General features: G+C 39.9%; 1 protein-coding gene across 4 annotated transcripts in view; it reads right to left on the reverse strand.

The window, feature by feature from the left end:
* The window catches only part of LOC6507848 (ecdysone-induced protein 75B, isoforms C/D), a 91,700-nt gene that overhangs the window by 20,193 nt on the left and 49,638 nt on the right, over positions 1-21,869 (reverse strand). For all 4 annotated transcript variants that reach the window (XM_044715076.1, XM_014910004.3, XM_044715077.1 and 1 more), the window contains one exon: positions 18,509-18,597. In XM_044715076.1, the coding sequence (XP_044571011.1) occupies positions 18,509-18,597 (89 nt within the window). The remainder of the gene's footprint in view (positions 1-18,508; positions 18,598-21,869) is intronic.

Raw genomic sequence — 21,869 nt, forward strand, 5'->3', positions numbered from 1 at the left:
GTTCATTGCACTCCCGGTTGAGGGGGAGTCGAGTGGAGAGCAATTTGCACTCATTTCAATGCTGCGGCGGAACTTTCGGGAACAGCTGTCCCATTTCTCTCCAGTTCGCTGACTCTCCCGATTCCCCTCGGCTAACTCCCCCCACACATTTCTCTTTCTCTCGCTCTTTCGATGGCGTGGCCAAATGTGAATGAACTCTGCTTGCGACTGCAGGCAAATCGAATAACAAGTTTCAAAAGAAAGTGAGAGCTCTTTACGTTCAAATACACACACACACACACACAGAAACACATAGCTCTGGTGCTCTCTCCCACTCTCTGTCTCTTTTACGTGGTAGACCCCCCCTTTTGGGGTCTACCTCTTTCTTTGATCGACAACGTAATTTTTTTTATAATTCCTTCTTTGTTTGTTTATTAAATAATTTCTTTTCAGCTTTTGCTTTGCCACATTTCTTTTTAATTTTGTTTTTTATTTGTATTTATTTTTTAGAGGTTTTTGGGGGCTTTCATGAATGATTCTATGCCACTGGCGGTAGGTTCTCTTAACTTTTTTTTTTTGTTTATTTATTTTTTTTTGCAAAAAAAAAAAAAAAACCGCCTACCTGTTGGCACGATCGGCTGCTTGAACTGCTTGACCAAGATTTCTGTTCTGTTTCGGTTCTTTGTTTTGCTTTTTGGGGGTTTTGCTTATTTTTTGGGGGCTGCTGTCGGAACTTGACATCAATTCGAACGATCGATCGATCGCGACCAGAAGCAGAAGCAGAAGCTGTTGAGCAGGTCCAAAAATTGACCAACTTGAGAATGGGATGGGTCTTAAGAGTTCCGAAAATTTTGATTTTAAATTATCTTAAAATGAATCTTCTAGAAATAGAATCTTAAATTCTTCCTCTACTCTATACTCCCCATTATTCTTACTCTGCGTCACCACCCACATAAGTATACTTTTCTTAAGAAAAAAAAAATAAAGCCTAATCTCCTGTCATAACGACGATCGTTTGTTGGGCTTTCAGAACTCTCCCCCTTCCAGTTGATTCTTTTCCCCGATTTGGAGACCATTCGGTGCGTCAGCAATTAGCACGTGCCTGGGCTTTCAAGAGACTGGGGAGTGGAGACTGGAGACTTCATAATCCGATCCGGAACTTTATGGCGCTTTACAGTTCATTCAACGCTCATTCGTCAAGCTCGTCTTGAAGTTTATTCGACACTTGGTCATAATTCAAGCGAAAGATACATTGGAGAAGTATCTTTAAGATACTTTGAAAGAAAATACTTATAATTCTTATCTTATTAGACAGAAAGCAAGTTAGAGACCAAGAAGTCATGCCCAAAATTTGTGAAATGGCGTGTAAATAAATAATGTTCGAATTACAACCGGGCGACCTGCGCCTGGCCACCCATTCAGGTCAGAGGTCAACGTTCCCAGCCACCAAGGATAATACGCTTGCCGCTGCCTCTCTCTCCCCTCTCTCTCTCTTACTCACTCTCTCTCACTTGGTTGTAAAAAGCAACACGACGAGGTCAGCCGCACGTAGCCCAAAAGGGAGTCGCCTCCCTCCACCCCCATTTTGCAATCCTCCCCCACAACACACACACACTCTCTACACACACATACGCGCCATTTGGCCTCGCGCTCATTGACGTCACTTCTGCAGTCGTTGGCTCTGCTGCTGCGCTGCTTTTCTGCTCAGTTCGTTCAACTCGCTGCCTTCATGGTCGCCTTGCAATAGTTGTTGTTGTTGTTGTGTGTTTGCGACTGCTTTTGTGTTTGTTTTTGCTTTGAGGAGGGGGTGGACTGAAGAGGGGTGGTAGGTCATATAGTCTAGAATATTATTATTTGGTTAGTTCTAGAACTCTATTGAATAATTGTGGAATAAATATTATCCCCCGGGTCAGAGGTCACTAATCACCCAAATTATGATATTATTAGGCCAGTTTATCTTTGATTTCTTGCTAACCACAAAAACCACTAATTATGAGGAATCAGAAATCAGAAATCAACAAAATAAACCAATATTGAACTCTCGGGGAGCCATAAAACGGAAATACCTTTCACATTTCACATTTTCTTTGCCAGCGAAGGGCAACTGCAGATGGAGCACGAGAAGAGAGATGGGGAGATATGAGAAAGGAAAGAGTGAGAACGAGTGCAAGGGACATTGCGACAGCATCTGAGCTCCCGAAAAGCAGGCAACAAAAAAAAAACAATAACAACAAAAGCAAAACACCAAGGCGACCGACAATTGAGGACATTGCACTGCAATAACCTTAAAGAAAATGGTATCAGTACGGGGAGAGAGAGAAAGAGAACGATGGCTGAGCCAGAGAGAGAGAGCATGTTCTCCCCACGACTTGGAGCGCAGCAAAAAAAAAAATATAATCTTTTTTAGAATTATTATTTTTTTTTTTTGCATAAGTGCTATTTTAGTGGAGACTTCTCAGTCTCCATGGAGAAAATCGCACAGAGGAAGTGACCTCCGGAAGGAAATGCATTGCACTTAATTGGTCGAAATGGCCAGGTGATAGAAGTGGGAGGAACGGAAGTGCAGGTGCTTTACAAGACCACCTGGTTGCCACAAAGAAATTAGTTAAAGAATAGTTTTTTTTTTTTTAATTATTCTTTTCTCTGATACCTCAAAGGTAGGCTTTGATTAGTTGTGCCACTCAAACACTTTCGTTGCAAATATTAGAGGCGCCACAAATGGAGCTCTGTCCTTTAACCGGGCCAATGAACTCATGGCGGGAAATTGGCGCACACAGAGCTCTCAGCTCTGGGGGAAATGGGCGGAAAATGGAAAATACCAGGGAATGGAAGAAGACACCTGTGTGCCTTGTGTCAGACGACAGAATCAGCCCAGCCACCCTCGAGAAGAATCAGCCCAACCACCCCCTTCCACATTTCACTTTTCCCCTTAGTGTTTTTTTGGGGGGGAGGAGTGGTGCTGCTGCTGATGCCCAGTGGGTGGTGGGTGGAGGGTGGGTGGTTGTCTCGGTTTTGCTTTGACCCACTTTCCGTCCGTTGAACTCCGCCGAGTTAGCTGCTGGGAAGCGAATGCCGAAGCAGAACCGGATGCAGGGGTTCGGAGGTTCAGAGGTTCGGGGTTCGAGTTCGGGTTCGGGTTCGGGGGTTGTTGGAAGAAAACACACGAAAATTTTTTAGGGGTTACGCTCTGGGTGCAACGAAAGTGTTTCCCACCGCCCTTCGCAAAAGGGGCGGGGTGGGGGAGTTGGCAGGCAGGTTAGGCCTTTTCTGGTAGCTCGTTTGGGAGCTCCGGATTCCAGAGCTAGAGCAATGACCGCAGCTGGCCAAAGTTGAAGGATAAATGGGGGAGCGAGAGAACAGGATGCACAGGAAGTGCTCCCTCTGTCTCTGTCTATGTCTTGTTTTTTTTGTCAAAATCAGTTTCAAAATGCTCCACATTTTTTGGTTCTTCTCAGTCTTCAGTCTCATATTTATTTCTAAAATTTTTGAATATTTATATCCACACGCACATGCTCTGTATCTTTATTTTCTCTATTTTTTTTTCTTATTTTTTTGGGGTACTTGTCTCCCGTTTATTTGTTAGTTCCCCCCCTTCTTGGGTGCGTGCGTCACAAGCGAGAAAAAAAAAAAAAATAAATAAATAGAGAATTTGCGGGAAGGAGCGAGAAAAGTTCAATGAACTTTCGGCAATTATTTTGCAATTACTTTTGTGTGGTTTTGGGCTTATGATCTATCGAATAGATATCGATTGGTTGAGCTTTTGTTTGTTTTTTTTTGGGAGTGGGGGAGAGTGGCTTTCCATAGACTAACTATCTTAATAACCATGACTAAAAGACAGTGATTAGCTGGAGAATTACTTGAATTGGAGAGTAATTGAATTTAAATCTACCCCAACTAAGTCCCATCATTACACAATTTTTTGACGCAAGAGAGGCCATGTTTTTTTTTTTTTGGCGCCCAATTATTGAGGTCTGTTAGGGGGAGGGGGTACATACATACAACAAAGTAATCACATAAACAGTTAAAATCTAATCCAAGTCGCAAATATTAAAACAGTTGACCAAACACTCGGCACACACTCGAAAAAAAGAGAGGTAGAATTAACAGAAAACCCAAAAACTCGTTTAAGAGACTCAAAAAAAAAAAAAAACAAAAAAATTAAAAGAGAGAGGCAAGGTCTTTTGCGTGCAAATGCAACAACAACAACAAGAACAGCAACAAAATCTAACTGCAGTTCTGCGCAGGTCGTTGCCATTTGGCAGAGAGGGTGGGGGAGACAGAGACAGAGACAGAGGTAGAGTCAGAGGCAGAGTCAGAGCCGGGCTATAAGAGCGAGAGCGGCAGAGGCAGGTGATGACGGCCTCAAGCTGACCAAAGTGCAGTGAACTCTGAACGGGGCTTCTACTTACTACCTCTCTCGCTCTGTCTCTCCCACTCAGGCTCCCTCTCTCTCTTAATGGCAGTGGAGCAGGGGGACAGGGAGGCCATTAATGTAATTTCAATCATTGTTTTTGCCTTTTTTGGCCGCCCTGGCCTGTCGAATAAATTCTTCAGTGCTGGTTGGCGGCTCTTTTAATGACTCACCCCCTTGAAAGCCAGACTTCCAAAAAAGATCACAACCAGCTCCAGTATTTGGGCGTTTGTGATTTTCTATCTCCATCTCACTCTCGGATAAGTGGGCGCCAAAATCAAAATTTTAAATTATTTTTGTTTTTCTCTCAGTGGAAAATTGCACAGCTGCAGCTTCTATTCGGATTATGCAACACGCTTTGAACAATTTATGACAAAAGTCATTGCAAATTATTTTCAATATTGAGTCATATACATATATGTATGTATCTGAGAGATACTGCCACAAAAAATAAAAGACTCGAGGCAGGAAGTGGGCGTGTCCCTGCCACTGATTATAGTCTATAATTGAAATATCGAGTTCATAGTTCTAGGCGATCGGGGAGTTATAGTAATTTCGGCCAGCCACCTATCAAGATTCGATATTTATCGCCGATATTTCGATCGGTGTTCGATCAAATTATATGAAATTAATCAAATTTTTGGTTGGGAAAGAGTGGGCTGACCTGGTTTCGGATTTGCAAATTTTTTGATTTAAAATTTAATAAAATTATTTGTTTAATTTATAAATTGCATTTGATCGAGAAAAGCGGCAAGAAAATTGCCCAGCAATCTAATGTGAGTCCGCAAATTTGTTGCAAGTGTGTGTGTGTGTGTGTGTGGCATGCAAAGTGAGGTCGCTGCCGTTCAATAACCTCGAGTGTCTGCGGAGAGCTCTCTACGCAATTGCAGCCAGCGAAGTCAACGAGCATGGCAACAACAAGCCTAGGCGCTAGGCAACACACAGATACACAGATACACAGATACTCAGATACACAGATACACAGATACACAGATACAGATACAAGAACACACTCGAAAGAACACTAATCGGTCGAGTCCGTTCGTCTGTTTTCGTCGCTCGTTTGGCCCGTTGCGTGGTAATTGCATACAGGGAGGGGGCAGTCTGAGCGGGCAGTGAGTGGGCGGGGTATCCGAAGAATGCAATCCCAGTCTTCCAATGACTTACTCAGGTGACTTACTCGAAAAAGGGAACACTATTCACAGAAAGTGGAGAGATAACATACCTGAAAGTAGACAAGAAAAGAGAGATATTTTAGTTAAAATTTTAAAGGAAGGATATAAAGATACATATATCTTATTCTATATAGAATAAGATACTTGAACTCTATTGAGGTCTCTCTTTGTTAAGATACTAATAGTATGCATTCATGACAGTTCCCAATTAAACAACTCACTCTTTATAGAGCGCCAGACCCCAATTAACAAACCAGGCAATCTTATCCGCACCATCTCCAACCATTGCCACCATTTGAGGCACTCAATCATAGAGAGACCCTGGTACTTATCAAAAAAGCCCCATCAAAAGTGAGAACTCCACAACCACATGTGGCACTCCAGTATAGAGGGGGGAGAGGGAACTGCTCTCAACAGGCACCACTTCACCTGCCCATTTGGAACTCCCCACTCCCCACTCCCCTTGCAACTCTGGCATTCCCTTCTTGCCACCAAAAACAGCGATTCCTTGGGCAATTAAACCAAATCAAAACTCTCAAAGCGACCAGAGAACTGCGGCAACAACTCCGTAGTCCGTACGGGTGTTAGTCAGCGTCGTTATCGCATTTCACAATTTTAGAACAAGAACACACACAGATACTCACTAATACTAATACAGACGCAGCAGGCAGCCGTCAGCCGACAGCGCTGCAAGTAACTAACCTAACCTAAGCTAACCTACGCTAACCCAATTCGAGAAGTTCAATAAACTCAACCGCAAAAGCGGGGAGTGGGGAGTGGGGAGAGCACTAGCTGGCAGTTCGGGGATTAGGATAGGCCACACCCCCACCACCACCACATCCATCCCCCCCATAGAACCGTTCTAAAATATAGATTAGCTGTAAATCTTGAAGCCTAATCAGCAAGTCTACAAATAGTATTCCACACTAGGAACAAAGGATGGTGGGAAAAAGGGGCCTATAAATAGGTCTCCACCTAAAAGATAATTATAATAATATTTATAAGGAAATATAAGATATAGTAATATTTTTTATCTAAAAAATAATATTTAGAGATATAATAGGTTTATGTTATAAAATAAAAAAGAGAAAAAGGCATATATTCTCTCTCTTAATTTTTGAACTTCTTGAAGAAACTAAAAATGTCTTGTTATAGAAAAGGGTGTCTAAAAATAAAACTATACCTATAAAATTTAAAATATTCTCATAATATAATATTTTTTTATAAGAAATATTAAATCTATTAATATTTTCTCTCTAAAAATTAAAACTAAGTGATTTATTGGTCTTTAAATTTAAGAATTATAATAATAAAGCCATATCTTCTCTCCTATTTCTTATACTTCTTAAAGAAAAAGAATTCTGTCTATAAGTAAAACTACACCTATAAATTTTAAAATTTTATTAAAATATAATAATTTTTAATCAGAATTTATAAAATCTACTAATATTTTCTCTCTAAAAAATAGTTCTATATTATTTAAATAGGTTTTTAATGTAATATATATGATAAAAAACCCATATCTTTTCTCTACATTTTTTTACTTCTTGAAAAAAGTATCTATTAGTAGAACTATACCTATAAAGTTTAAAATACACAGTGTTACAAAAATGACAAAAGTGAATGAACTTTTGAAGTGACATAGTAGGAATTGTTCATTGGGTCGAGTATATCACAAAACCATTTTTGAAATATTTTTAACACCCTCAAAATCTTGATTTATGGTTAAAAAAACCGTTTTTCGGGACTTGTTTGCGCTTAAAAATTCCTGAAGGCGTTTTTTTCAACCGATTTCAAAATTTTTGGTGTTTTTTAATAGTGAAATGTTGTAGCTTTTGAAAAAAAAATATATCTTCGATTTTGTTAAACAGAAAGAACAAAATTTTTACATCTGAAACTGAAGTTTTCGACTTTCGTTCGTGTTTTTCGGATTTTGATGCCAGTTTTTCGGTACAACTTAAAAAAATTCGGCCATTTTTGATACATATCAATGTTGTCTCATTCATTCTGAATAAAACGAGATAAATTTCGTCAAAAAATAATGCAAATTGGTGAAGTTATAACGCTTTTCCCAAAAAAAGTCAATTCAACCTAGCGAGCGCTCCGGAGTAACAATGTGTATAAGAATGCTTTCTTCTGACAAAAATTCTGTCATTTATGCCACATATTAATATTGTCTCATTAATACTGAATAAAACGAGACAAATTTCATTAAAAAAAAATACAAATTGTTGAAGTTATAACGCTTTTCCCAAAAAAAGTCAATAAAACCATGGGAGCACTATAAGAGGAAGAGCATATTCCTGCTTATACACACAGGTACTCCGGAGCGCTCGCTAGGTTGAATTGACTTTTTTTGGGAAAAGCGTTATAACTTCACCAATTTTCATTATTTTTTGATGAAATTTGTCTAATTTTATTCAGAATTAATGAGACAACATTGATATGTGGCAAAAATGACAGAATTTTTGTAAGTTGTACCAAAAAACTGGCATTAAAATCCGAAAAACACGAACGAAAGTCGAAAACTTCAGTTTCAGATGTAAAAATTTTGTTCTTTCTGTTTAACAAAATCGAAGATATATTTTTTTTCAAAAGCTACAACATTTCACTATTTAAAAACACCAAAAATTTTGAAATCGGTTGAAAAAAACGCCTTCAGGAATTTTTAAGCGCAAACAAGTCCCGAAAAACGGTTTTTTAACCATAAATCAAGATTTTGAGGGTGTTAAAAATATTTCAAAAATGGTTTTGTGATATACTCGACCCAATGAACAATTCCTACTATGTCACTTCAAAAGTTCAGAATCACTGTTACACTGTGATATTATTAAAATAAAATATTATTTATTTTCTATTTAAAAAATAATAAAAAATGATATTATAGGCTTCTATCATAATATTTATTATAAAAAAAGAGCAATATCTTCTCTCCTAATTCTTATACTGTTTGAATTACAAGTTCTATCTCTTCTCTTAAGATTTTCTCTCAGTGCATAAATGATATTTCTAGACTTCTATAATGACATGCATGCTCTGCTCTGCTCTGGTCTGGTCTGGTCTCTGGGCCCAAGAATTCTCCTCCTCAGTGGGCCTTCTCTTCTCTTCTCTTCTGTACTCTTCTCTTGTCTTCCACTGGCCTCTGTATGCGTCGGCCTGCCCCAACTAGAACTTGCTTGACTTGGCTTTGCTTTTTCTTTGCTTTTGCTTTGCTTTGCTTGGGGCTTGCTTTGCGTTTTTTTTCTGTTTCTGTTGCTGTTGCTGTTGTTGCCTTTTCCGACGTCGCTTTTTTTTTTTTTGTCGTCGTTTTCTGTTTTCTGAACACAGAGTTTTGCGCTGGCTTTTCAACGGCGCCCACCCGAAGTTCATTGCACTTGGTATAGCGGCATATTTTGCATTCGTCTTTCTCACTCTTTTTTTTTTTTTACATTTTCTTTCTCTTTTCTTTAGTTTAGTTTTTTTTTTTTTTTAGTTCTTATCTACGTCGGCCCGTGTGACCCACAAGTAGTTGTAGAATAGAAGCTAAAATGCCGAAATTTCCCTCCTTTTTTTATTTATTTTTTTTCTGCCTCAAATTTTTGCTGTCGAAATAATTGCATTAATGACACACACTCGGCCAGCGAGAATTATTATGCTTGTCACTTAAAATTTTGTAGGTTCTGTTAATTAAAAGCAATTAAAAATAGAGTCCTCTTTCGCCTCCCAGAGCCTCTAGAGTCTAGACTCTAGACAAGAATGTCGCCTCGTTTTGACACTTTTTCTGACGGAAACATGAATGTTTTTCTAAGCTTTTGAAAAACGATTTGTTTATTATTAGATTTGTTATTAATGTTAAAGAGGCAATGGATATAAAAAATAGAACATTTTTTGGGTTGCCAGACAATTGATTGCCAAACGAGTGTCTGAAGGGAAGAAAAGGGATTATCTTTAAGCACTAAAATAGTGGCTAAAATAGACATCTATATCTTAGAATTAATTACTGAAAAGTTGAATGACTCGTTGCATCTGTCACCCACTTGAAACTGAAGCTTGATTTTTCAATTTGTTGACGAAAAATACAAATTTGTTGCGATCTAATGGCTATGGATTGGTGTCGGTGTGGCTCGGGGATATTCAAATTCAAATATCAAACGTAACACAGAGTAGCGCTCGGATAAACACACTTTGAATCGATCTCGAAACAAAATCAATTGCAAATTTGAATTGCAAAAAAAAAAAGGAAAAAAAAATAAAGAAACAGTCTAGAGAACAACGAGATCTTAATGCTCGAATTGAATTGCTTTCGGTTCGGTTTTCGGTTAGGCGCTTAGGCCTCAAGCCCATTAAATGCAATTCCATCTACTTGACTTGGGTCCGCCATCGAGTCACGTTTTTTTTTTTGGATTTTTTTTTTACTAGCTAACCCCCTCCTTTAGCCATAGAGGAGGCTGAATTGGACAACTCTGTTGGAGGTGATTGTACGGCCTGGCTAACAAGGTACGTGCTGCGGATTTCTGAAGGCTGCCGAACGAGTTTCGCACAAAGCGGAGAACCCAAAAAAAAAAAACCTAAAATCTATTTCAAATTGTCTTACATTCGATTTTAATTCTTTTTTTTTCTTAGAGTTTTTTTTATTTGTTTTTTTTGTTTGTTTGTTTCAGAGTCAACATAAATTACGAGCAGCTTAATCTTATTCTCTCGGCCTATTGCCGACTGAACTGAAAATCGACAAAAATCCACTCTGTTTGACATTTTCGAAGTTGCAGCATTGCATGTTTGAGGTTATGACAACAGGCCCTGACTGACTAACCGACCGACTAACTGACAGCCATGAGGCGAGTCGATTCAATTCGATTCGACACGACACGGCACGACGCCATTAAATGAGGCAAGGTGTTCTTTTTTTTGTCCAGATCATGCCTTAAGGGTCTCCATTTATGGCCAGGCGGGAAAAAGTAGCACTCTATTAAAGTCAAATGTTATTGAAGATCTCGCAGATCGCACATAGTGGAGGGTACAGAGCATGGGAAAGCTTGGGAAATGGGAGGTGTTTGATAATATCACTCATACGCAGGGGTGGTTTTTGGTACTTAATGGATTTTAAAGTGAAAATATTCATAACATTCTAGTCTAATAATTCAATTTTGTGATCAACTATCTGTAGTAACTCTTAATATCACTCATACGCAGTGGGTTTTTTGTTAAAAATATTTAAAAAAGTCAAAATAATTGATTTTTGAGGTTTTTTATAACTTCTTCTAGCTGTTTCATACATTTTTCCTCTAATAATTTCACTTTACAGGCAACTATTCCTAGTAACTCTCTTCATTACTCATACGCACTGTTGGTTTTTTGACAAAAATACTACCCCAATCATAATATTTGATTTTAGAGCCATTTCTTTAGCTTCTTATAGACCTGCTTACAGATTATTCCATTCTAATACCACCGTTTTATAACCACTTATCTCCCATAACCCCCCACATTACTCATACGCACTGTTGTGCCGAGAAACGTTACAACAACTTGGAGGAGTGCCACCTAGAGTACTCTATGTGGCCAGAACGAAAATCCTATACAGGGCAGAGACAAATATTATATTACTCATACGCAGTGGTGACCAGGCCGAGGCAGCCTGTTCCACATTAATTGCCACAAAAATAGTGACACCCAGAGGAGAGGGGGGGGGGGGGGGGGGGGGGGGAGGGTGGACTACGCATTCATAGAATTTGTGACGGAAATGAGTTAGTGCCATTTGGCATGCCCCCAAAAGGGGGTAGGGGATTAGAGGGGGCATGCAACGAAAGCGCGTGCAATGACTATCAAACGCAGGAGGGATGGGGAAGGGGAGTGTAAGGTAGGTAGTGGTATAAGGGGGTGGGGCTAGCTATGCATGTTTTTGGGCCTGCAGCATTGCCGGGTTGCATAATTATCATGCAACATGCGGCAGTCAGCAGCAGTCGGCGAAATGGAGTGCCTGCGAGTGCCAGAGAGTGCCTGAGATTTGTGGCCAAAAACAAAATGTTGTTTAACGCCCGAGAGGGTTTTCAGCTAACAGAGGGGGGGCTAAACTGGAGAGGGGTGTGGGCCAAGCCAAGCTTAGTCACGCACTTTACGCACAATTTTCATTGGGGCTGGGAGAGAAGGCCTCCGGGCTTGTGGCATCAACAGGAAATTCGAGGGAAAGAGGCGATAAAGGTAGTTCAGGCCATTACACTTAAAGAAATTTGTTTTTTAAATTAAAATTTTAAATTTTAAATTATTAAATATTTAATATAAAAGTATAGATCGTCTAGAGAGTACACCTCTTCAAGTAACTCTGTTTAAATCAAGTCAGAAAGCCACTCTCCTGCCTCACAACCTTTTCCTGCCACATGCCTCTGCCCCTAGACCCCCTAGGCCCCCTAGGCCCCCTAGGCTGCCACGGCAACAAACGGTGAAACGTGCGTGGCATGACCATTGCTATCAAAACCTGGCCAAAACAGACCAAGAGAGTGGGAAGCAATCTGAGACCAGGCCAGGCCAGGCCAGACCAGCGCAGCTGCTGCTGCTGCTACTTCTGTGCTACTGGAAGGCAGCAGTTTAAGCGGTCTTTGACCGCTACGGCCAGTAACCGTTATGAGGTAGCCAGAAGGATAGCTAGCTGGGCCTTAACTTCTACCCGCTTGTCCGAGGTTAGTGCTGCTGGTCCCGCCACTGCCAAGCCAACAAATAAAATCAGTTAAAGCTAAATGCCTGTCGGCCAGTTTTTTTTCTTCTTATGTTTTTTTTATTTTTTTTGGGCTGCGAAGCTAACTTCATTCTCCATTCGCCTCGCGTGCTTTTTGGCTTTGCATTTTGGCTTCAATTGGCTTCCCAGCTCTGGGCCATGTTTCGTGTGGCTTATCGAAGTGGCTTGAATGCTTAAGACCCAGGCCCAGGTCCACATAAATCAATTAGTTAGCCGGCTAGAGGAGGAGGAAGGGCATTCGTTTTGTTTCAAGGGAGGTTAGTAAGTAGTACTTGCAACAAAAATTACTGGGCGGTGGTGTCTAAATAACCGCCCACTTTGAAGAATGCAGACAAGCTACTTACTTACTTATAATTCTATAGCTTGCTGTTAGACCCTCCTTAAAATTTAAATATCAAACTTTGGTTGAAAGTTCAATAATTAACTGTTTGTGGCAATCTTCGACTCCCTTCGAATTAATTGCAATTTGCAACCACCGGAGAACAATTCCCTTGGCAGGCAATTAACAAGTCGTGAGGCCATTCCCACGCCAGTCCAGGCCAGACCGACAATCCTGGCCAAGATGGCACGCCCCGACCCACAAATCACATAAATAATTCGCTCTTAATTATTGGGCCAAGTCAAGGCAACAACAACAACATGACATGATGAAGCCGAAAAAACCATGCCACATCAGTGGCAGTAAGTTGCCACAAACAGCTGGCTTGGCAACATAAACTGTCAACGGCAAAATGTCAGACTATTTCTTTGTGACTTATGACATAAGACAATTATAGCCAAGGTGCAGTAGCTCTGCCACTAGCAACTTGCAACATGTGATCCGTTCGGATCCCTTGGTTCGTGTCTCGGGTTCGGATTCGGATTTGGATTCTGATTCGGATTCGGGTCCGGGTCTTTCCCCAGCAAAGTGCATTCAACCCGACGGGGCTGACGTCAACGTTGCAAAGAAAGCAGAGTCAATGCACTTTGCAACTGCAACTATGACTGCCTCTCTCTCTCTATCTCTCTCTTTCTGTCTCTCTCACTTTGCGGTACTTTCGTTGCTTAAAACAGCAAAGCAAAAAAAAACTAGCTGGGTTTGTTGCAAGTTCGTTGACGTTGCGAGTGTTCTAGAATATTGCCAACAAACTGGGAAAATTTTCCAGCTAGATGGCAGCAGAGAAAGAGAAAGCACGAACACGTGCAACATGTTGAACGAAGAGATTATATAACTGAAGTTTTGATTTAAAATTTGAAAACTGGAAAGAGTTCTCTGGGAAGACAATATCTTTCATAAAATAATCATAAACTTGCAACTTTTAGAGTCTAATATTTTATATTTTCAATTAGCCATAAAACAGGATAACCCTTGAACCCTTTTACCCCCTTAACCCTTAACCCCTCACCCTTTCACCCTCTTGCCCCACAAATAACCCGTCTAAACAAACAAATATTTTGGCCCTTTCGGGGCAGCAGCTGCGATGGAAAAGTGAAACAAATTGAGCCGCAAGGCAAAACACCACTGCCACCCTTAAGACTCATACCCTTGCCACCTTGCCACTCCCACCGCCCACCGCCATCCCCCCCCCCTTGGAAAAGGGGTAAGTAACCTCGAATGAAAGCAAAGTCTTCAGCCAAGTCAGAAAAAGCGGCACGTGGCCCCAGAGCCCGGGCGAATGACTCTTAACTGGGTCAGCAAAAGTGCCCCCCTAAGAGAGGGGTGGTTTCAGGTACACCCACTAACACACACACACACCCCTCCCCCCACCTCTCTCTCTATGTGTTTGCTGAGCTACTCAACCACAGAAACAAACAAAAAAAACAGAAAAATTTACTATCGCTCGTAAAAGCCAAGCTGCAAAAAAAAAAAAAAAATGGCATTCGTAGTTGCAGTTGCAGCTGCTGCTGTTTGTGTTGCAGTTGCAGTTGCACGTTCTCTTTAGATAAGCCACCAACTCTAAGGCCGCCCCTGTGGGCGTGTCAACGCCATTAATTTGCTCGCTATTTTTTTAAATTTTTACTACTAATTACTCATTTTTTGGAGTTAAAAAATACACGAATTCGATGTGACCTTGGATGAGCAGAGAGGATATTTATTGGCAGACATTTCAATTTTTAAGTGCATTTTTAATTGGTTTTGTGTTTTTTGGCAACATTTATGTTCTCAACATTAAATATTATGTGTTTTTTTAAGTTTAAAAATTGTTTCCAAATTTTAAATGATTATATGCCTCTGCACTGCCTACATAAGAGGCGTAAATTTTTTTCTACAAATTTCTTTATTCTAAATCTTCTTTATATATATTTTTTTAAATTTATTTTTTAAATATTCTTACTGTTTTTATTTAAAACTTTATTTATTTAAGCTCTTTTTGTATATTTTACTGCCCTTCAAAAGCTCGCTGGTATAAGTCTCTTCTTTTTTCGTTGCATACTTTTGTGCTTTTGCTTAGGTAAGACGCTCGATCAAGCAGATACTACCTACCGCCAGATGGCGCCACTAAGAGTGTGTAGAAAAGCAAGCTGAGTGTTTAATTTTAAATTAATTTAAATATAAAGGTTTAATGTTATCAAAGTAAATATAATTTTAAGATAATCTAAATGTATTGAGCAATTTTTGAAAAATACTGTGACCAAATTAGGCCACTAGCATTAGCAGTAGGGATTTATCATAATCCCTTGACTCTTTCCCTAATCATTTGACACACTTTTATTAAATATGTTTTCTATTTATTGTTAAGCCTCAATCAATGGGCTCTGGCTCTGAGGCCTTTAACCCAAATAGGCTGAGGTTGTTGACCTAAATTGCAAAGTGCATTGAACTGTTTGTTTGGCAAAAACGTCATCAGCGATGCGTAAGGTGCAGTTAAAAATATTTTTATTATATTTTTTGCATTATTAAGTGCTATATTTTAATAAAAAAAAAAATTCAATATTTTCCTAATTCAAAGACATCCATTTTCTAGACTTTTCCTTGGAGATACAGAAAATGCCCAGTCGCAGCTCTGGCAACCTAAATACGAACGATTTGAGTCGCCCACCCCCTCGGAGGCAGAGTCGCAGCGGCAGTCACAGCCCCACCCCCGTGTGGCACTAACTTTTTCTCACCCCTCTGCCACACCTCGTGCTCGCTGGCACACACAATTTCATGCAACGCTGCCAGTCAGTCGTTCAAGTGCATTTCAGAGCAATAACCTTTCCCCTGTCGGTGTGTGGGTGTGTGTCCGTGTGTCCTAGCACAACATTGGTGTGTGCTCTCTCTCTTGGTCGCTCTCTCTTTCTCTCAATGGGTTTTCCTTTGGTTTTCCAATTCGAAGTGCAGGCAAGTGGAAAACCTGAGAAAGCAAAATGAAAATCAAGGAATTGGGTCTTTTCCGATAAAAATCTTGATTATTCATTCTCCACTTTTCTATTTATTTTTTTCTACATTTTTGTTCTTAATTTCTCTGTTTATCTTTACTTTCTTTGGTTTTTGGATTATCAAGTGGCTTTTCGGGATTGATGCAGGTTAGGTTCTTCTATTGGGAGGGAAAATATTTGTGGATTTGGGAAAAATGTTTACTCGGCCTATATGGGTGTTTGTTGTGGTGCTCTCGGATCAAGGAAAGTACTTTCAAGACATTTTCTTTCTCTTTCCCCAGTGCTCTCACAACTCTCTTACACACACTCTCTCACACACTCTCTCTCTCTGTGAACCTCTCTCTTTGCTGGTGTTTTTGTGGCCTATGTTTCTGCTGCTGCTGCTGCTACTGCTGCTTTGACATTGAACGAGTTCATTCACATTTGCTGCACACACACCACTGCAGCAGCGCCAGCACCACCACTCACACAGATACTCTCTCGCACTAAATACGAAAAACTACACGAAGCATAAACAACAACTGCCGAAGCGCAAAGGTGGGGGGGAGCAGGAGTTGGGGGGCCCTGAGGCAGAAGCACCAGAAGAAAGAAACGCGTTAAAAAAAATACAAAATAAAAAAAAAGAAAGAAAAGAACGCAACAGAAATTCAGTTAGGTGTGTGTGTGTGCGTAAATAAATAAATAAATATGCTAAATAATGTGAAAAGAATAACAAACACGTTAAATAACACTCTGGCCCTCTCCCGGCCAGAAGAGAGGCGTAAAGAAAGCGGAGCATAATAAGAGAGTGGGGGGAGAGAGAACCCATATCTATTTGACTATAGTCTCTGGGTCTCCTCTCCACACGCTCCTTCGTTGTTGTCCATCCCAAAAAAACAACATACTATCACCTGTCTATAATTCTCCTTTTTTTTAGTTACAAAATCGGGAATTGGGTCATTAAGGCAACAGGCAACAGGCACCCAATGTGTGAAGTGGATTAGTGGGAAAAGGATGGAAAGATGAGTCATCCCGAGGCCTGAAAACCCTACTATTCATAGAATTTCCTTAAGAGTCAGTAACCACAATAAATCAACAGCTAGCTTGTTCTGAAACCTTTTCCGCAATAATTAATCAACCTGAAGAACCCTTAAGCGGCTCTAAAACAATAAAGCCACGACCAGCCGATGGCCAAAACGAGTTCCAAATAGAGTTTCAGTTGCCAAGTGTCCGGAATGAGTCAGTTGTTGGCTGGGTTGGCATGGGGAATGAAGTCATTCGTCAGCTAAGAAATAAAAAAAAAACGCGTATTTTAAAAATATACACGAGAATCTGTCTCTGAAATAGAGGTCAATAGACAAGACGAAGGTCTATGGATCGGATCAGGTAGGCAATCGCCAGCCACAAATGGCCAGGGCGGAAATATCAGGCACCTCCTCTCTTCACCGCACCACGCGGCGTATGAGCAATTTTAGCGAGCAAACTTGCTTCCTCGATGGCGGGGATTCTGACAAAAAAGTGCGTGGAGGAGAGACTGGTTTAGACTGATAAAGTCTCTCTAACCTTGAACTTCAAAAAAAGGCCTATCCTACCCATTCGGCTAAACATATATTTGCATTCAGATAATAAACATATAAATTAGCACACGGCACAAAAGAGCTTTTCAGAAGAAACCCGAACCGAAGAGCCGAAATACAAACTGGTCCAAAGTCAATGAACTTCTGCTTCTTCTCGTGCAGAATCGAGTTTGCGATAATTTGCAAATTAAAAAAAAAAAACCCTCAAACCCTCAAAAGTTTTCTTAAAAAATTTTTCAATATTTTTTTTTTTTTTTTTTTAAGCAACGTTTGAAATTTCAGACGCGCAGACAGTCTTCGAATTAAAAGAAAAAAACAAATACAAGGGCTTTCGTTCAGACAAAGAAAGCGAGAGGGGAGACGAGGAAGAGTGAGATGGGGAGAGGGAGAACAAGAACGATCCTCGACTGGCTGTTAACCCAATTCAAGGACGTCATTGAGACATTAAACCCGACTCACTCTCCACCATCTCCGAGCTCCGCCGAGTGCAGAGTGCCGAGTGCGAATATAAGGGAATAGGGCAAACTACTTTGCCAAGGTTACACAGATCCAGGGATGGGAGCGTGACACGAAGACCTTACCCAGGAACCTTACACACATCTCTGAGGAAGGGTACAATTAAGGAGACTGAAGCTCTTTGGGGGAATGAACTTGCCGGCATTTTCAATGTCACAGACGACAAAGGACCACTACAGAGCTGCCACTACACAAAGGAAAATAAATAAATAACTATTAAATAATACAAATTAATAATAAAATTCTAATCTGAAACTAATCAGACTAATAACTAATCAGACTAATCCTTTGTAATCCTCTTTTTAGTTTTGAAAAAAAAATATATTTAAAAAAAATTAAAATTCTGCCAGTGATAGGAGTCGAACCCATAGCCCGTTTCGTTCTGGTTTGGTGGTTGCTTTTTTTTTCGCGTATCTCATTTGTTCCTGGCCAGGATCGTGGTGTTTGTTGTAGATTTTGATTTATTTTATTGCGACGCAATTTAATGCAAGGACAATTCGAGCCAGACGAGCGAGACGCGCAGGTTTCTGGTGAAGGGCAAGGGCACGGGAGAGCAAGAAGCCTGTTGCTGGCAGAAGGGGTGGGAAGGGGGAGGTGAGACTGGGAAACAACCCTCTCGAAACTGAACCCCTGCCTGGAATAATCCTGTTCCTCTTTTATAATTTTTTTTTTTTGTTGCTGGCCTTGCCTCGGAGGTCAATCGAGTTCAATGTCAGACCGAAAGTCGGTGGTTGTACATCAAGTTGCACGTGGCAAGCACGCTTTTTGTTTTTTTGCCACCCCCGCATGCTGCAAAAAAAGGATATCGAGTGGAGGAACTTACCTTGCAACCCTCGCAGGAATGCACGCCGTAATGGAAACCGGAGGCCTTGTCCCCGCAGACGCGACACAGCACCGTAGTGCCATCGAATTCTGCAAGAGATTACAAAAAGATTGGAAATAAAAGATTAATAAAATAATAATGTATCTTTCATCTTAAAAGTATCTTTTTAAAATTAAAATACAAATCAACAACTTTCATTATCACTTGGTCTGAGAACCGAGACCCAAGACCCATATACCCATAAACCATAAATCAGAAGAAAGTCCCCCCTGCCCCAGAAGACCAGCAGACGTAATACTTTCTTCCAATAAAAACAAAAAAAAAACGAAGAAAGCAGCAAAGCAAAACAACAAAAACTTGTTGCTGAACTTGAGCTCGTTCTTGGTTGGTGGGGGAGGGGAGGAGAGGGAGGGAAATGTTACGTAACTTTCTCCGGAAAGCCAGGTAAACAAGAAGAAAGTAAAAAAGAGAGACAACAAGAAGAAACAAGTTCTCGGTGAAAGACTTTCTTCCAAAACCCGTTTGTTGTTTTGGTTCTTTCTTCTTTGCTGTTGGTGAGGCAGCTCCAAAGAAAGTCTTTCTCCCAAGACCAAGAGAGAGATAGTGAGTGAGAGAGAGGTAGTCATTTCCTCTTATTTACTGCTATCTCCCTCCATCTCTCTCTTTCCACGACATGCCACGCTTTGTAAACAATTGTAAATGGCAAACAATGTTCATGATCTTCACGCTGCCACGGCCATCATTATCATCACGATCAACTTGTATCTGTATCTGCCTTTTTGCTATTTCTGTGCCAGACACACAGATACACACACACACACACACACACACTCACACTCTCTCGCATAAATAGCATCTATTGCTATCTCTTTCGTTGGGTGCATCGTATGCACCGTAAGTTCACTGACATTTCGCACTGCAGATCGTTGCACTTTAGCGTCGAACAACAACAACAACAATAACAACAACTAGAAACTGCAACCAAGGAGGGGTAGGGGTATGTGGCAGTGATCTTTGGAGTTTGTTTCAAGTTTCCAGACGGGCCAAAGATACTTTAAAACTATCTGTGAAGTACATGGATCAGTGATCAACTTTCCACTAAGATTTTAGTTTTGTATTTTTTTTAATAATAGTACTTGATAATATTTAATCACTGGCTGATATCTCTGTCAGAACCAGACCTTTAGGAAGCAAAACAATACAATCACAAGGTACTAGATACTTAGATACCTTCCTTATAGATACAGTATCTGCATCTGTAGACTCTTATCGGAAGTGTGGGCCTGTGCTGCCTGTTTATTTGAACTTGAAATGGAAAATGTGAACGAACACATTTTCTTCTATTTAGAATCTAAATTTTAGATTGTTATTTTTTTGGCACACATTTGAAATTATTTGTTTTTTGGGGGGCGTTGAGAGGAAAAGAATGCCATGTTTCTGACTCTTTTCTGACTGTTTCTTCTGAGCAGTGTTGTCTCTTTCAATTCCTAATTCGGATTAGGGATTACGTCATTATCACTGTGATTTATATGGATCATGGATTACCAAATAGTCTTCAATAAACAAAAAATTCTATAACAACAAGGTCAGTCTGGGGAAGGCCCCTACTCTCTCCTAGGTGGCTCTATCTCATCGCCTTGGGCGACTAATCGGCGACACGTGTAATGGCCTGATAAATGGAATTATAATTTCTTATTTGGTTTTAGAAATGCGAAAGGTATAGCGTAGTAGTTCCCTGTCATAAAGATAGTTAGAACTCAGCCATTGTTTTGGAAAGTGAATCAGTTCTATGACTCTCCAAAATATGTCATTTAATTTTTATTATTATTATTTTTTTAATAATATTCTATTTTTGAATAACACACATTTTGAGAGCCTCATTCCCCACACTTTCATTAGCTAACCGAATAACCAAATAATAATCTTGCTGCCGAAATCTATGGGAATTATCTAATACGCACACACACACTCACACACACACACGCACACCGAGGCGACCTTGAAAGTTTCATTCACTTCTCACGAACACAGTTTCTGGGGGGGAGGAGGATGGGTGGCGGGCTTTTGGGGGGTGTCTGCGGGCACTATCAGCCAGAAATAAGCCAAACAAATGCCACGCTCACACACACACTTACACACTTACACGCACACTTCGAACACTCGAAAATATTTTTTTTGATATGCCCCAAAGAGAGAGGCAGAGAGGATCGCATGCCATATATTGGCAATGTTCTGTTTTGTGACTCAAAAAAATAAAAATAAAAAAAAAGGTACTAAATTAAAATTTGACATTGAAATTTTTTTGCCTGGCTCTCTCGCTCACACACACACCTAGCCGATAAGTGGGCGAAAGAGAGAGAGAAGCGTTCTTGCTCAGAGCCCCCCAACTTCAATGCGGAAATGTTCAGACAGGTTTCTTCTCGGTTCGTTTAATTTTTATTTTTATTTATTTATTTTTTTTTTTTTTGCTTTTTTAGCGCCAGTTCAATGTATCGTTTAATCGAATCAAGAATACAAAAATTTAATTTTACATTTTTCAAGTCAAGTTCAAAAAACGCAACTGAGGTCAGCTGAATTTAAAAAATAAAATTAAAAAAGAGAGGAATCAGGAGAGATACTACCTTGTAAAGTGGGCGTGTCACTTCTCAGGGGGTACCGAGTTCATTGAATTTAAAACTGCTGCTAAAAAATTTCATTTGTTGACTTTCGATTATGCAACACGTTTTATGTTTAAAAAAAATATGGGGGGGAATTGATATTAATGACCTTTCAAGAAAAAAGAATTTTATTCAACTGGAAGGGGAAGTGCATTGATCTTTTTTGGGGGTTATAGACTTTTTTTTTGAACAAAAATCATTAATTTAATGAACTCTTCTTAGGTCGTTGATCGAGGGATCGTGGGAATATTTATTTTTTTGTATTTTTTTCTAGTTAAAATTAATTTAATTAAAAAAGTAAAAGTAAGAAATACTAAAGAAAAATTTGGTGACTTTCGTTTTTTGATTTTCACTTTCAGGTCTTTGGCCGCTTAATAAATTTCTAAAATGCACAAATAATTGTGCCAATAAAAATAAACACGACCGGACAAAAATCGAATCGAAAATAGTCAAATAAAATAAAATCGAGAGCCGAGAGCTAACTTTCGCAGCCAGCCTTCAAGAGTTCAAGAAAAGCAAAAAAATACAAAAAAAAAAAAAGACAAAATAGCAAACTAACAAACTTTTCTTTTGGACAACTGTAGCGTTGCAGCTTGACTTTCACCGACATTTGAAAAAAGGGAGGAGGGGGGTATAGCTTGGAAGTCATTAACCCCCACTAGCTGCTATGTAAAAATGTCAAATGCAATTTGACAGCCAAAGAG

This window comes from Drosophila ananassae, chromosome 2R (assembly GCF_017639315.1).
Source record: "Drosophila ananassae strain 14024-0371.13 chromosome 2R, ASM1763931v2, whole genome shotgun sequence".
In the NCBI taxonomy this organism is placed as follows: domain Eukaryota; kingdom Metazoa; phylum Arthropoda; class Insecta; order Diptera; family Drosophilidae; genus Drosophila; species Drosophila ananassae.